General features: G+C 37.5%; 1 protein-coding gene across 1 annotated transcript in view; it reads left to right on the forward strand.

Moving 5' to 3' along the window:
• The first annotated feature begins 2,850 nt into the window (after nucleotides 1-2,850).
• The window catches only part of DNAH17 (dynein axonemal heavy chain 17), a 233,897-nt gene continuing 219,853 nt past the window's right edge, over nucleotides 2,851-16,894 (forward strand). The window contains exons 1-8 of the mRNA XM_044675175.1: nucleotides 2,851-3,204; nucleotides 3,584-3,777; nucleotides 5,516-5,708; nucleotides 6,913-7,012; nucleotides 7,885-7,970; nucleotides 8,199-8,324; nucleotides 9,485-9,637; nucleotides 9,732-9,821. Of these exons, the coding sequence (XP_044531110.1) occupies nucleotides 2,851-3,204; nucleotides 3,584-3,777; nucleotides 5,516-5,708; nucleotides 6,913-7,012; nucleotides 7,885-7,970; nucleotides 8,199-8,324; nucleotides 9,485-9,637; nucleotides 9,732-9,821 (1,296 nt within the window). The remainder of the gene's footprint in view (nucleotides 3,205-3,583; nucleotides 3,778-5,515; nucleotides 5,709-6,912; nucleotides 7,013-7,884; nucleotides 7,971-8,198; nucleotides 8,325-9,484; nucleotides 9,638-9,731; nucleotides 9,822-16,894) is intronic.

The following is a 16,894-nucleotide window of genomic DNA, read 5'->3' on the forward strand; positions in this document are numbered from 1 at the left end:
AGAGAAATTTGAGACTATGCCAAAAGGGCTATAAAATCATGCATACTCTAGCAATATCACTCCTAGATCTGTATCCCAAAGAGATTTTCTAAAAGGAAAAGGATTTATATGTACAAAAATACTTATAGCAGCTTTTTTGTGATGGCAAAAGATTGAAAATTAAGGGAATGTTCGCCAATTAGGGAATGGATGAACAAGTTGTGGTATATAATTGTGATGGAATTTTTTTTAAATCCTTACCTTCCATCTTGGAGTCAATACTGTGTATTGGTTCCAAGGCAGAAGAGTGGCAAGGGTAGGCAATGGGGGTCAAGTGACTTGCCCAGGGTTACACAGCTGGGAAGTGTCTGAGGCCAGATTTGAACCTAGGACCTCCCGTCTCTAGGCCTGGCTTTCAATCCACTGAGCTACCCAGCTGCCCCCTGAGATGGAATTTTATTGTGCTATAAGAATTGAAGAGAAGGATGCTTTCAGAAAAACCTGGATTCACATAAAGAGAAGTGAGCGAAATTAGAACATTGTACACCATGACAGGACTACTGTACAATAATAGTAATATTGTATGATGATCAACTGTGAATGCTTTAATTTTCTTGAGTTTTTGTCTTGTTTTGTTTTCTTTCACAGCATGACTAATATGTAAATATGTTTTTTGTGACTGCACATGTGTAACCTATATCAAATTGCTTTCCTTCTCCATGAGGAAGAGTAAGAGGGAAGGAGGGAGAAAATTGGGAACTAAAATTTTTTAATGAATTTTTAAAATGTAATTGAAGAAAGTAAAATATTTAAAATACTATTACTACTATTATATTTACCCTTAAAAAAAGAATCAATGAACCTGATGAATACAGAGAAGCATGAAAAGATTTACATGAATTAATGCAAAGTGAAGTAAATTTAGTCATGTCCATGTTGTCTTATTAGTTAGGGCTTAGAGCTTCCCTTCCTCCTGTCATGATTATCTTCAAGAAGTTATTTGCAAAACACATCTTTTGCTTCCAGTCAACTCAGACTGAGGGATTCATTCAGTTTGTTCCCCTTCTGGGCCTGGCTGACTTCTTGTTTTTCAGTTGTTCAGTCCTGTTCACTTCTTTGTGTACCTGTGGGTCCATGGGGTTTTCTTGGCAAAGATACTGGAGGGGTTTGCCATTTTCTTCATTATTCATATTTCATTTTATAGATGAGGAATTAGGTAAATAGGAGTTAAGTGACTTGCCTAAGGTCAAACAGCTCATAAATGTCTGAGACTATAATTGAACTCAGATCTTCCTAACTCCAGGCTGGTACTCCACTGTACCTAACTTACTGGATTTCAAAATCATGTCTCTATTGATGCCTCATCCAAGAACTTCCCTCAGTTCCTGGAGCCTCCTCATCTTGGAACATCTTACCACTCATGCAGCCTGGTCATCTTTGAATATCCAAAGCTTCCCCCCACCCCTTCTCCCATTGGTGAGTTTCTCTTGGAGTCCCCTTTTTGTTAAGGGCCCCAGGCCACCCCACCTTCATTCCTCTTCCAGCCCTGTTCCTGACTTTCTGGACTTCAAAATCATTCCCATATCCTCACATTCCCTTTATCCCAATGGCTTTTCAGTTCCTTGAAGGAAGAGATTGTCTTTCCTGTGGCTTATATTTGTATCCTCAACTCTTAGTTTAATGACCAGTACATAACAAATGCTTATTAAAAACCAGAGACACTAAAGTTAGAAGAAAAGAAGGAAATTGAGCAAGGGAAATCTTTATTGCAAGTTAATCTGATAAAGACATCATTTATAATGCATAAAAGGAGCAGATTCAAGTTTATAAGAATTAAAGTCATTTCCCAATAGATAAATGATCAAAGGATATAAAAAGGAAGTTTTTAGAGGAAGAAACCCAAGCAATTAGTAGCCATATAAAAAATGCTCTAAATCACTGATAGAGAAATACACATTTAAACAACTCTGAGGCACCATCAAATTGGTCAACATTGATGATAAAGGAAAGTGACAATTTCCAGAGAACTATGGGAAAACAGGCACTTTAATGCACTGTTGGAACTATGAACTAATCCAACTGCTCTAGAAAACAATTTGGAATTTAAAGCCCAAAAGGCTTTAAAATTTGCATGTATACTCTGACTCAGCAATATTTTTACTAGGTGTCCAGCTATAAATATCCTCTACCAAGGGATTCATGGTGGTATGCTAGGTTGTTTCTTCCACCATGGATTTCCACACCTTGCAAACATAGTTGTAACTAGGTTAAGGTGACAGAGACTTTGCCTCCAAACTGCCAAATTTAGAGAAACTAACAGCACTTTTACTCCTTGAGAAGAATAAAAACACTAGAGTTTAACCAGGTAGCAAAAAAAAGAAAAAAGAAAAAAAGTTGAAATAGGAATCTACCAGGTAATGCAGAGACCTTCCTTTTTCTACCCTAGTCTTCTCTTCTCTCCTCTAAGTATTAGTCTTGTGCTGGAGTGTCTCTCTTCTCTTACCTCCCAATTGAGGTCCTTCATGCTGTTTGCCCCAGGCCCAAAATTCTTACAGCTCTCATTACAAGAGTTTATTTTATTTTACTTATGTTTAAGTTCTTTAGTTATCTTTCCAAATTCAGCAAAGGACATATGTCAATATCTTCAGCCATATTCATACCCCATCCCTATGAAAAAAAATACAAATTCATAGTTGATATTTATTTTTTCTAATTTTTTCATACAGGAAAATGAGCTCCAGATGAACAAAGGTTCCAAAGAAATCCCCAATTTGGAGAGAATCTAAAACCAAGAAGTAGCTTCTGTGCCATTTACTATTCCTAGTCCATTCATTATTTCAGGAAGAACCTGAAGAATAAAAGGAAACCAAGATGTCACTGCAAAACCCTCCCTCTGACCCAAGAGTGATGTATTTGGAAGCTTATAATTCTCTGTCATTAAGATTTAAACCTGATAAGTGGTTCAAGATGCTGGGGTATGAGGAAAATTTGGCCATGCTTATTGAGTTCTTTGACAAAACAGAGACAGAAGTCATGGTGTTCACCCTCAATCAATCAGGATTCGTCATTCCTTGCCTTGGCTTCCCACCTGCTCTCAAGACCAAAGGAGCTTATTTTGTAAAGTCACTTCGTGACACTGTCACCAAGTTGAACTATAATACTTCTCTTCTCTATGGGGACATAAGTCATACACCTGTGGATCAGCTTATTGCTATAGTAGAGGAGGTAAGTTCATTCAAATTCATTCATTCAAATGAATGAAAGATAAAAGGTCTAAGAAGTTAGAAAGTTCTTTGATCACTCAATATATGCCTTGCCAGTTAATATATGCCAGTTAATGGTTGTTTTTCTGCCAAACTTGAAGGCAAAATCATCACTGATCCCACTTTTGTTCCTTTCTCCCTTGTAGGATTATAGACTTGATATCATATTCCTCTCTCCCCTTCTCATTTATATAATCCTCCCCTAACTTTGTGGTTGAGAATTGGTAACTCTGCTATCCCTGCCACACTGCAGATTGTATGGGAAAATTACTGCTTAGCAAAACTTTCCCTAGATTGATGTAGGTAGACAATGAAACTTTTAAAAAAATATGTCTTTCTAGATTATTTACTCTCTGTTCAATGAAAGTGAAAACCTGCGTGGCTGGCCCCGGGTGGTCTCAGAAGACATAGTCCAACAAGCTCATAGACTGAAGAATGAGATGTTTGTGATGGGAGGGAAAATCAAAGGAAAAACTCTGCTTCCCATCCCAGAGCACTTGGGGACTTTGGATGGTTCAGTAGAAGCAATGGAAAGGTAAGATGTTTCAAGAGTTATCTGAGATCTGACAGACTAAAGAGCTAAACAGAACAATTATTTCCCTGGAACTAGGCTGTATGGCACAGATAGAGTAAGTAGTCATCAAGATTCAAGTTCAAAATTCCATATGAACAATGTGACCCCTAGACAAGTCACTTAAGCTCTCTGAACCTCAATTTTCTCATCTGTAAAATTAGTGAGTTGGACTAGATGGTCCCTAAGATCCCTTATACCTAGAAATCTATAATCCTCTGCTCAATTTTTCCTAATGAAGCTGACTAAAGATAGAAGAGGAACATTGATATATTCCTGAACCTGTGACCAGTCTGGATTCCTGAATCTCTAACAGCATTTAAATTTTTAGTGACCCCACCCCATCCCCACACCTGCACTCCAACACACATACCTGACCTAATCTTTGATCAAGTCCACACTAGCAGTATGTAAAAAGGAAAGGGAGACTTGATGAAACATACTACAAAGGGGCATTATGATCATAAATCTATTTAACAGAGTGCTGATAAATGTTTAACAATCAGCTCTCTGGTAGAAAAAAACAACTATATGTGACATACTTTTAAGTTTAATCTATATTATCAATATTTTCTAGACCACTTTTTGAAGTCTAGGTAAACAAATCATAAATCAAGCCCTGCTTTGTAGCATTTAACAATTTCCAAGATAAAATTTTCATACTGAAAAAAAAATTAAAACCCTTACTGTCTATTTTCCAATCAATACTGTATATTGGTTCCAAGGTAGAAGAGTTGTAAGAGCTAAGGAATGGGGGTTAAGTGACTTGTCCAGGGTCACACGGGAAGTATCTGAGCTCAGATTTTAACTCAGGCTTGGCTGTCAATCCACCGCACCTACCTGCTCCTTCTCACATTGAAAAATCATTGACTTTAAGTTCTAGTTCAAGATGGCTCCAGTACACTCCTATTGTTCATTTCTTTCCCTTTCAAGGATTGGAAACCTGGGAAGTTAACAAATGGACAAATTGTCCATTTGCATTCTGCCTCACAAATTACATGTGTGCTTTCTTTACCTTTGTCTTTCCTAATCTTTCTCAGTTTGGTTCCTCCTCATAGTCTCTCTTCCCTACCCAACTCCAGTTCACAGTGTTCTCTCCTTAAATTTTCTAAGAGAATTTTATCTCTAGAGCTTTCCTTTGCCCCATCACACCTTATTTTTTGTTGTACTTTTAAATATAAGTGTATATATGTAAACATCATTACATATATGTACATGTGTGTGTTTTGGTTCCTCTCTAGTAGAATGTAAGCTCTTTGCTATGAGGTACCTGGCATAGTGCCTGACACTTTGTGTATGTGTGTGTGTGAAGGGGGTATAGTATGGGAAAATTTGTACTTGTAATTTCATTAGTGTATGATATTCTTTATATGGAAAAGCCCCTCCATTGGTGAAAATCAGCAATTTGTAGCAGAATCTTGAAAAGTTGTCTAGGGACACCAAGAGGTCAAGTGACTTCCCTAAGGGTTAATCCTAAGTCATCCTCACTCAAAGACTGGCCCACATTGTCACACTTAAAAAAATTTTTTTTAATTGACTTAAAGTGGGTGAGGATGAGTATTTTAGGGAAAAGATGTTTCAACAGTGCTGATGAGGAAAAAAGAAAACAGAGGAGCAAGTCTCCTCTGAGGAGAATAGCTGAATATAAGTGTTGATTTTATTAGGTAAATAACTTATCATATGCCTCTCTGTGGGTTTTCAGACTACCTTCATCATTGGATAATTCATTATTGCATGCTATTGAAACCATAATCATAGACTGGTCTCACCAAATCAGGGATGTCTTGAGTAAAGACTCAGCCCAACCTCTGCTAGATGGATTACATCCATTGCCACGAGTAGAATTTGACTTTTGGCTTTCCAGACTGACGAATCTGAAGTGTATTCATGATCAGGTATGGTGTGATATTTAATTACCACAATGAAATCTTTCATATTTGTTATCACTAGATTGTTGGCAATTCGGGAGAAGGAGACTTCATGAACAAAGGCTTGTAGGGTTGTTCTCATTTCCCAAGGAAAAAAACCTTAAGAAGCTGATGGGGTTAAGGGATGGTGGAGGGGGATATACTTCCTTTGTTGAAGAGAGCTTTAATTGGCAATTTTTGTATCTGGCAAAGAACAGGAATTAAACTCTCGATTCAGTTGGAATTAGGAAATAGTGGGAGACATAGATCATTGTAAGACTGGTCCTAGATAGACAACTACTGGAAAGGGAGTAGGAAGGAAATTGTCATCTGAAAGCTTGTTTTAACTAATTATTCTTGCCAACTGAAATAAAAAATATAGTAATATATTAGGTAAGGTTTAGGTGGTTTTCTAGATTCTTAGATGGTAAAGTCCTTAGGGCCAGTTATCAGAAGCTATTAGGTTGGGAAGGTTTTTAGAGAGAAGCTGACAAGTTATCAATCTATGTAAATCAGGGTTTATTAACTAGGACAGGTAGGGGAAGGGGAGTGGGATAATCTTAACTGGGTATTATAACTAATTCCTCCCACCAAAGTCCAACAAGTTTGAATAGATGTTAACTACACTGAATCTCTACCTATAGATCCCAACTACCTGGACTATCTCCTAACCAGAATCCCCCCCCCCCCTTCGCCAGTACTTAGAGTAAGGGAAAGCTGCGAGGTACACAGGTCTACTGGGTCAAAGGGAGATGTCTCACAAAGAGCTGTCCTCTGTGGTTGGCAGGAGTCCATTAGAAAAATCATAGCAGTAGTAGATATAGATCCAATAAGAAGGGGAGGATTTTACTCATACAGTTCACCCATGGAGTTTAACCCAAACTCAACCACTTCCTAGAAGGTGAAAGGCTTGAAGGATAAGTCCACAAAAACAGGGTTTTCCTCCAGAGTCAAATCCAACCAACTGTCCCACCAGAGTCACTGTCTCCAGAGTTCTGGAATTCTATCTCTCTGCTTTTGCACTTCCTGCTTCCTCTCTGATTTCCTTATAACACAACTAAGTGTTAAACTCAATTATTTCTTTGTACCTCATTCTCTGAATACCCTATGCTCTGAAACAAAGACCCATTTGCTACCCTCTTTACTGCTCTGATGTTGAGATGCTCTTGTATTAACATAATTTCCTTCTTAGCTGAGCAGGCCTAAAGTGAATAAAATAGTGGAAATACTGGAAGAATCAAAGAGTTGCTACTGGCCAGCACTTCAGAGTGTTTATTCTGATGTCAATGAAGGTAAATTCACAATTCACTCAGCTTCAAGGATCTATCAAATTGTACTCTAATTTAAATTTCAGAATCCTTTCTGAAAGGATTTTAGGGCTCTGAGCATGTGGGGTCACCTTCTGATAGAGCTAAAATTAAGTGAGGATGGGGGTATAGTTGTGGACTGTGGCAACAGAGAGGTTGCAGCCATTCTGGGAAAGGTCCCTATCGGACCTTTACCCCCTACAGAAATTATAATGAGGAAAAATATAGGTTCAAGAAAGAGATGCCACAGAGGCCAACACAAGACTTTCTGGCAAGGATTCAAAGACAGTGGTACCACTGGAAAGAAGCATGCTCAGCCCTGCCCTGCTCTGCCCCATATTGATACCCTAAGGTAGTGATGGGCAAACTACCGGGCCAGATGCAACCCCCTGAAATGTTCTATCAGGCCACATAACATTATTTCTAATCCCCCCTGAAATGTTCTATCAGGCCACACAACATTATTTCTAATCTGGCGAATACAATGAGTAGGATACAATACAATGAAACTCAAAAGACTTGCCTTAGAAACAGACTGACAGATGAGCATTTCCTTTCCTTTGGCCCCCTCTTTAAAAAGTTTGCCCATCACTGCCCTAATGAACTGACTCCATGCTAATTAGGTCTCTGACTTTCAGCAAGTCCCTAGTCGTCTGGAGCCCTGGTTTTTTCTACAAATGTCTTCTCTAACTGCTTTCTATTTGTTGACTATCTTCTGTTGTGAAGATAGATGTATGGATAGAGAGATCTGGTATCAATAAAAATAGATAATTAGGTAGAGATCTCTTTTTCTCTCTCTCCTCTTCCCACTCTTCCCCCATCTCTGTTTACCTTCAGTTAATGCTTTTTGTACACAGGATTGAGAGAAGCTGAAGATATTGTTCTCTACCTAAAGCCTCTCCAGATTTTACTGGAGGAAATGGAACAGGCTGACTACTCTTCGGTAAGCTTTGAGAACAGAAGTCATTTGTTTTGTGTGCTCCACATAGGCTAAAGGGAAGAGTTTGTATATTAAAGCTTTCTATTAACAGAAGCGAGCATGTTCAATTTAATGAAGCACTGGGATTAAATATTACAAAGCTGATAGCTTCTAAGGGAAGGGAACCATTTATTTGACTAGGTACTTTTACTGATTTCTAAGTGGACTTATGGGCACATTATTTCTTTGCAGCTTCCCACCTTTATTTCTAAGGTGTTTTTTACCATCTGCTTAATATGGGCCACTTCTGAATACTATAACACCCCAACAAGGATCATTGTCATTTTGCAGGAGATTTGCAACCAGTTCATTGAAATGGTAATTTACAAGCTCCATCACACTTCTCCCCCTTTTCTAGTAACATTCTTATAAAGCCCCAACATCTTTCTCATTACCCTTTTCCTCAAACCATGCTTAGGAATTCAGAAAGATCTTCCTGAAATAGTTTCCTATTTCCTATAAGTCACTTACTGAGTATTTGACTTAAGCAATATTAATTTCTCTCAATCTCTGGGAGTATTTCTTTGTCTTTCATGAATGTGCCTCTATCCCACTCTACCCCCCACCCCTCCTTTGTTTCCTCTGGAGTCCTTTAATTGTTAACAAAGTACCCTTTATATTAGATCTGTGTCAATTCAACTCCCTTCACCACCACCCCCAAATTATTTTGTATGTATTTTGTATTTAATTTGCTCTGCAAGTTTCTCCAAATAGAATGAAAGTTCAGTAACACAGAGACTTTCAAATTATCTTTGTATCCCCAGTGCTGGAATGAGTTGAATTGAATGTTGAGGCATCTTTTCTTTAGAAACTGCTTAGTGACCTGGAATCACTAGGATATGATTAACCTGTTCTACAGAAATTATTCAACCATAACCTGGAACAATTAGTTTCTATATTTATATCTCTTTTTTCTTTCCTTTTTTCCCCCTGAATTTTTGGTTCCTTTTTTTTATTCCTTGGAATATAACCAAGTACCTGTCCTAAATTCATAAACTTTGGATATTATTTTAAAGTCCAAAATTCTAGCCCCAGAAACATAGTAACCAAAGAGACAATAGAGGCTGGGTGCAACTTAAAGACCCTATAGCTTCTGGGAGGGTGGCCCCCCTCAAACACACATTTGCTAAATCCTGCAGAGGTTGGTGGTGGGAGGCTCTTTCAAAATAAGCAGTAAGTGTCTTAATTTGATGGAAAGGACTTTAGCCTATATGTATGTAGTTTATTGGTTTATTGTTTATCCCTAAATATTAGAATTTTCCATAAGAAGAAACCTTAGCACTTTTCTCTAGGGAGCTGTAGGCCCCCTCACCAAGTGATTCCCTATAAATAATCTAAAGTACTGACCAGTAGAATTGCAAAGACCACTGCTCTAGACCAACAAGGAAGGAGAAGAATAAAACAACATATAAATATGATATGCTAATAATACCATTCTAAAGAACTTGTAAGGATATTGGAATTTGGTTTTTGCCTAGACCCGCAATTTTCTGAACCCTGAAGAAGTGCTAAAAGGATTACAAGGTGAAATAGAGGAAGTATTGGTTGGCATCTCAGACTCCGTGAACATTTTAAGGGAAATCTACAGTACCTATGACTTTTGCTGCACCAATATGCCTCGTTTCTTTAAGGTACTTGCTGATTGGGAGAGGAGTCATGTCAAAACTTGCACTGCCACTCATGATTTCAATATGTGAAGCTGACACCAATTTTTCCTTTCCTTAGAATGGCAAAGAACCAGTCCTGTGGGAATTCCCATCCACTCTTGCATTTACCAGAATGACTTCATTCTTCAACAGAGTCAAGATAATAGAGGTAAAAGTGAAACTGAGTTATTCTAGCTAAGCCTTCCTTTTAACATCATTGATTTAATGGCTTTTCTGCATCTTGGGATCCTTGCATCTTTTAAAATTCTGTCCTATAGTATCCTATCTTTAGAGCTATTCTAGCTTAGGGACTTGGGAGTTATCAAGCACAAACTTTCATTTTACAGATGAGATCACTGAAGTCTAAGACAAGTAAAGTGACTTTCCTAATATGACACAGCTAATTAGTATGAGAACTAGAATTTGAAAATAGGCCTTCTAATTTGAGATCCTATACTAGATCCTCCTAAACTGTCTTCTTGAAAGCTTCTTTCTGTCTTCCACTTACCCAAAACTTGCCTGAGAACTAATTTTCTCAAAGCCTCTTTGCTGTTTGAGTGTTATAGTTAGAGAATTTTGTACCTTGGACTTCATCTCCCAGCATCCCTTTCCCTGTGCCCTAATGTTTCCGTCTTCACATGTTGTTTATAAGTTTGCTTTAAGCCATGCCCCCTCTCTCTTTTTCTGCGTGCGTGGCTGGGAAAACTGGCTTTTTACTCTAGCTTTTTATTTCCTTTTTACTTCAAGTTGTTATTAATAAATCTTATTAAATATAATACTTGGAGTATTTGAATGTTAATTTTACTTCTCACATTTTTGGCTGCCACTCGGACTAGAATTCTCAAAAATATTTTTAAGCCTTTGAGAAAAGAATAGAGTAGATAAATTTTGCAAGCCATATTTTCTCTCCTGCTGTTTCTCATACCCATTGCTTCTCCTGTTGCTGCTCTGCCTGCTACTGCTGCTTCCTGCCTCTCAGCCCCACTCCCACCCCCATGCACAGCCCACCCAGCCTACAGCCTCTGACAGCCCAAGACCAGAGTCTGCCATCCACGCTACTTTTTTTTCCTGCAGAGGGTGACATGCATGATTTTGTAACTCTTCAGTTTAATCTACTTCCACCATCTAGAATGATCTAGATTCTTGGTGATGTTTTAGACCCCAAAAGGTTTTCATCAGCAGTACAGAGGTTTGTGTTTTTTCTAGACTCTTCTGCCAAATATTAGAATAATATCGGTAATAGACTTTGTTAAAAATATCTTTACCATGGTTGAAAGATTTGCTACATTTGTAGAACTTGCAACAAGTATCCATCAGTTTATAGGTTTTTTTAAATGTCAAACAGCAAATGGCTATATAGAGACTCATGTGCATCCTATATGATAGTGGGTTTGTTTGCTTTTGTCATTAACTAGGCTATTGTGAATTTTGGGTATTTTGGTACTTTCTTTGAAAGCATTATCTATTGTATTACTGTTTTATAAAGCTTTTACTTTGTAAAAATCATTTGCATTCACACAGTGGTTCATGATCAAGTTAAAAAGGAAATGGATCTCATTTTGGTGTGAGAAACCTTTGTAATCTACCTCTCCTTGGCTGACACAGTGTATCACTGATTGTAAGCTATATATTTTTTATTTTTAAAACAGTTTTACTATTTTTTCCTAGTATATGCAATATGGTATTTGAGTTTTATTTTTCTTCTCCTTTTTTTTGTATTTTAAGTACATGCTACCAGTATTAAAAAGTTTTTTTTTTTATTTTACAATAGGGTAAGTTTAAATGTCCATTAGTCCTTACTGTAACTGTATGTATACCCCCTCCACAAAAAGCTTTAGACTATAGATATAATGCCATTGATTGTTTAAAAAATTATGGGACTTTGCCTAATGATTCTGTTTCTAGAGAGATTCCAGAAGAAGGGAATACCAAAAAGAGTCACTGCACAGTGCCAAAGAAGCACAGAGATAACCTGCATAGTGCCAATCAAGCACAAGGTCAAAGAGGCTAACCAATCCCAGTGGGATAATTTTGAGCCAAGACAAGAGGACTTGAACTTCTTTGGGGTTTGAGGTTGCAACTGTTTTGACATTTGTCAGAGGCAGGACTTCCCTTAGCCCTAACAAGCACCTCACTTTGGCTGCCATCCTGGCTCCAGTATCCCTTAGAAGAAAGGTAAAATCAGACCAGGAAATGCTTTTTCCAATCTGCTGCAAAAATCAAGTCCCTTTTCTGTCTTTCATAGTGTGGCAAACTTTCTGTAGGTCCTGGCTACTTATTGGGTAAGTGCACAATTACATAATATATTGGGCCCTGATTCAAGGACCTGTTATAGGTTTATTTTTCTTTTACTTAGATTTTTTTCAGACATAAGACTTTGATATTTTATATTTCATCCACAAGTTGTTTTTCTCTTCTATTTGGATTTTTTGATGTTTTTTATTTCTTTTGCCAATTGTTTCATATACCTCATAACTCAGCCATGCTTCCCTGAGTGATCCCTGTGTTTGTTATTTTCCTCCTCAGGGGGGAACTATGTTTTTATTGTGAACTTTGATTTGAATTTGAGCCTAATTTAGAACAAGAGACTACCTCCCAAAATCCAGAAAGTGAACTTTTTGGAGAAGGCACCATGAAGATGCCTACAGAGACCACACACTGCACCAAAACATCCAGAGTGACATTTGGGATGTGCTAAATTGAACTATGCAGAGGGGGGTGGGTTGTATGCATTTATTTTGAATGTATACTCTTACACCAGAGGGGACTGCCCCCAATTGTTTTTTCTTTGTCATTGTACCTAACATTAGTTTTGTTCTTTTTCTCTTTTATTTCCCTTTTATCCCCAAATTATTGTACTTTAAAAGTTGGTTATGTTTAAAATGATTCCTTTGGGGAGACTGGTCTCCCAAAAGGATCACAGGGGGAATGTATAGTTAGAGAATTTTGTACCTTGGACTTCATCTCCCAGCATCCCTTTCCCTGCACCCCCACACTTGAGTCTACATGTGTTGTTTATAAGTTTGCTATAAGCTGTGCCCTCTCTCTCTTTTCCCACATGCATGGCTAGGAAAGCTGGCTTTTTACTCTAGCTTTTTATTTCCTTTTTACTTCAAGTTGTTATTAATAAATCTTATTAAATATAATACTTGGAGTATTTGAATATTAATTTTACTTCTCACAAGTGACAGCATCTTCCATTTTTCATTTCTTTCCGATCTTTGATACTTCATAGAGCTCTGTTTCCTACCCAGAAAAAGGAAACCCATATCAGGCATCCGAGGCTAAGGAAATCATCATTTCTCACTGTCAGGAACAAAAACAAAACAAAACAAAAGACAGAAAACCTTTGATGTGAGCTGTTAGAAAGGAAAGAAAATGATGAATTTTATTTCCTTCTCCTACACCCTCAATTACTCTCTGCGATAGGGATTAGTGAGAAATGAAATAGGCAGTCATTTGAAAAGACGGAAGAAAAATGAAGGACTGAAATTATCTACCAATTTGAAAAATCAATCATTTTACTCTGAACTAATTAAAAAAAATATTTATTGCTTTTTGTTTTTGTGTTCTAGTCACCTTATTGATTATCATTTTTATTGTATTATGTTCTGAAAAGGATGACTTTATTATTTCTGCTTGGTTATGAAGTTTTTATGCCCTGGTACATGATCAATTTTTGTGTGTGTACAATATACTACTAAAAAGAAAATATATTCCTTTTTATCCCCTTTCAATTTTCTCAAGAGATCTATTGAATCTAACTTTTCTAAAATTTCATTCACTTCCTTTACTTCTGTCTTGTTAATTTTTTGGTTAGATTTACCTAGTTGTAAGAAGGGAAAGTTGAGGTCCTCCACTGGTATAGTTTTACTGTTTCTTTCTTCCTGAAGCTCATTTAGTTTCTTCTTTAAAAATTTGGAGGTTATACAATTTGGTGCATTTATGTTTAATACTAATATTACTTTCATTGTCTATAGTACCTTTTATCAATATGTAATTTCGTTATCTCTTTTAATTAGGCAAAAATATATTCCACTCCAGCTCCTTACTTTACTCTGTGAGTGTCTCCCTATCTCAAATGTGTTTCTTGGAAATAATATATCAAAGAATTTTGGATTTTTATCCACTCTGCTATTCACTTTCATTTTATGGATGAGTTTATCTCATTTATATTCACAGTTATGATCTGTGCATTCCTCTTCATCTTATTTTCACTTTTGATTCTGCTCTTTTTCTTTCTTCACAACTGTTTTGCTTTTAATCACCCTCCCCATATCCCTGCTCACCTACCCCTCTTATTTCCCTCCCACTTCTCTAACGTGTAAGATAGGATTCTATACCCCCGTTGTTATTCACTTTATGAGCCAATTCTAATGAGAGTAAGGTTTAAGCATTGTTTATAACACCACCCTTATCTTCCCCTCCACTGTAATAGTTTTTTTCATTCCTCTTTAGGTTTTACCTAAATTTTTACTTAGGTAAATTTAACCCATTTTACCTCTCTTTCCCCCTTTCTCTCAGTGCAATCCACTTTTTCACTCCTCAATTTGTTTTGGATGTCATCCTAAACAGCTTACTCCCAAACCCTCTGTCTATGTATACTCTTTCTAACTGTTCTGATGATAAAATAAAAAATTTAAACATTATAAATATCATCTTTCCATGTAGGAATAGAAACAATTTGACCTTACTAAATTCCTTAAATTTTCCCTTATTTAATTTTTTCATGTTTCTCTTGGGTCTTGTATTTGAACATCAGATTTTCTGTTTAGATCTGGTCTAAGATCAGGAATGCTTTGAAATCTTCTCTTTTCATTTTTTCCCCTGAAAGAATATATTCAGTTTTGTTGGGTAGATGACTATTGGTTGTAAACCTAGTTTCTTTGTGTTCTGGATTATTATATTCCAATATATTCTGATCCTTTAATATCAAAGCTACTAAATCTTGTGTAATCCTGACTGTGGTTCCATGATATTTGAATTGTATCTTTTTGGCTGCTTGCAATATTTTCTCCTTTGCCTAGGAGCTCTTGAATTGGTCATCATATTCTTAGAAATTGTCATTTGGGGATTTATTTCAGGAAGTGATCAGTGGATTCTTTTGATTTCTATTTTATATTTTTATTCAAGAATATCAGGAAATTTTCCTTTATAATTTCTTGTAATATGATGTCTAGACTTTTTTTTAAAATGACTTTCAGGTAGTTCAATAGTTCCTAGATTATTTCTCCTGGATTTATTTTCCAGGACAGTTGTTTGTTAAAGCTAAATTAAAACTCCAGTCCTTAATTTCCATAGAGTTTATTAATATTTACTTGAGTAAAAGAAGACAGACAAAGGAAAAAACAACCTATTTCTAACTAGCCATGTAGGTGCTTCTCCACATGGCTCTCTCCACCTTCCTTTCACCTCTGCATCCAAGGGAATAGAGAGAGCATACTTCCTTGTCTTGAACCTTTTAACTTCCCCTTCCCTTCCAGGTCAAACTCAATAATTTCCAGATCAAATAAATAGGCCATAGTCCCGTGACCTACAGTGGAGTGCACAGAAGCAGGTCAGATCCAAATGTGTGATCCTAGGAGGGAGTTCCCCTTCATATAATCCTCTTTGATTCTTTGGGAGATCAGCATGTTAAATCTCCTCATTTGAGTTTTTTAGGAGATTAACGTGTCAGGTCTCCACAGTGAATCATTCCACATATGTAGCTTATACCTCTAAAGCTTCTCTTACTACAGGTGTATAAAATATTGCACTTCACAAAGAAGGAATTACAACAATTTGGGGATAAGAGGGAAGGAAAAGAAAGAAGAGAAAGAAAACAAAAAATGATTGAAAGATGCATTGACAAAAAGCCAATTAAACTTTTTATCCCATTATATCCCAAAGTCCACTCTTTATCTTTTGATGTAGTATGTGGTTTCTATAGGCATTCTTATGTGTCATTTGGAATTATCGTAAGCCCTGGGAGACTACAACTCCTAGGACTCTCTCTGCTACAACTTCCCCTGATACCTCCCACTTCCTTTGTGGGAGATGTCAGAGAAAGTAAAAAAGAGAGAGTTTGGCACCTTTTCCACTCTCTCTTGACCCTGAACTCTCGATAACTTTCTCTACTTTGGAGTCTCTCTGCTCGACTCTCTATCCTGGAGGCTAGCTAGCTCTCTCTACCCTGGAGGGTCTGCTCTCCAGCCCAGAGACTCTCAGATCCTGAGCTCTCTCTCGATGCTTTTTTCCCTTTCTATCTATCTCCTAGTTTTTCCTAGACCTTCCCTTTTCTAATTAAAATAAAACCCAGCTATTCTAAACCCTAAAGTTGCTCTCTGATCTTTTATTTGAGCCCCAAAGGTCTCTGGTCAATTTTCCCCTGCAGGGGTTGGGGAACTACCTTCCTTTCCCTTCCTCTACCACCTTCTCTCTTTTCTCCCATCAAACCTTCCTTCTACCTACCTTCCCTTCACCACCACCCCCCTCACAGTTTATGGCGACCCAGATGGGACCTGAGTCTGCTAACTATCCTGCCTGCCTTACTGCCTAAGGGTAAGTAAAAAATTTTCCTGCCCAAACCCAGCCCAGCAGGGGATCCTTTCCCCTTAACCCCTTCCAGGCTTCTAGATCTAAATCCCCACCAACCCCAGCCCAAGAGCCTTAACCCTAATCCCCCTTAACCCTGCCAGGCTAAAACCCAGCAGGGGTCCGGAAAAAAAACTGGACTCTTTCTCTACTCCTCCCCTGCCCAGTGCCTGTGCCTCTGCAAGGGATCCAAATCCATCACCCAAGCCCCGAATCTGTCACCCAACCCAGGAACCTAGGCAGCTCACAAAAACCCCGGTCCCCTGGAAAAAACCCAGCCAGTGGCAAAAGACCCAGCAGGGGGTCTGCCAGTGGTGGGAAACCAAGATCTGCCCCCAGCCCATCATACTTATAACCTATTCTCCAGAAGAACCTACATCCTTGATTTAGGGTATTGGCAATTTTCTTTTCCTAAAATTGCTTTAAAAGATCTTAAACTTTGGAATTGAGGATAATTATACAATCCCCCCTTAGGAGGCTATGGACTAACACTAGAATCACCTCATGGCTGAGTTATGAGGTCTATGAATCAATTTTCAAAAAAAACCCAAAACCCTTCCCCCAAAAAAACCCAATAGAGGAGAAAAAATTAAATCAAGATAAAAATATATCAAAATCTTATGTGTATAAAATTACAAGTAAAAAAGAAAACCATAACAGGTCCTTGAA

This window comes from Gracilinanus agilis, chromosome 4 (genome assembly GCF_016433145.1).
Source record: "Gracilinanus agilis isolate LMUSP501 chromosome 4, AgileGrace, whole genome shotgun sequence".
Classification (NCBI taxonomy): domain Eukaryota; kingdom Metazoa; phylum Chordata; class Mammalia; order Didelphimorphia; family Didelphidae; genus Gracilinanus; species Gracilinanus agilis.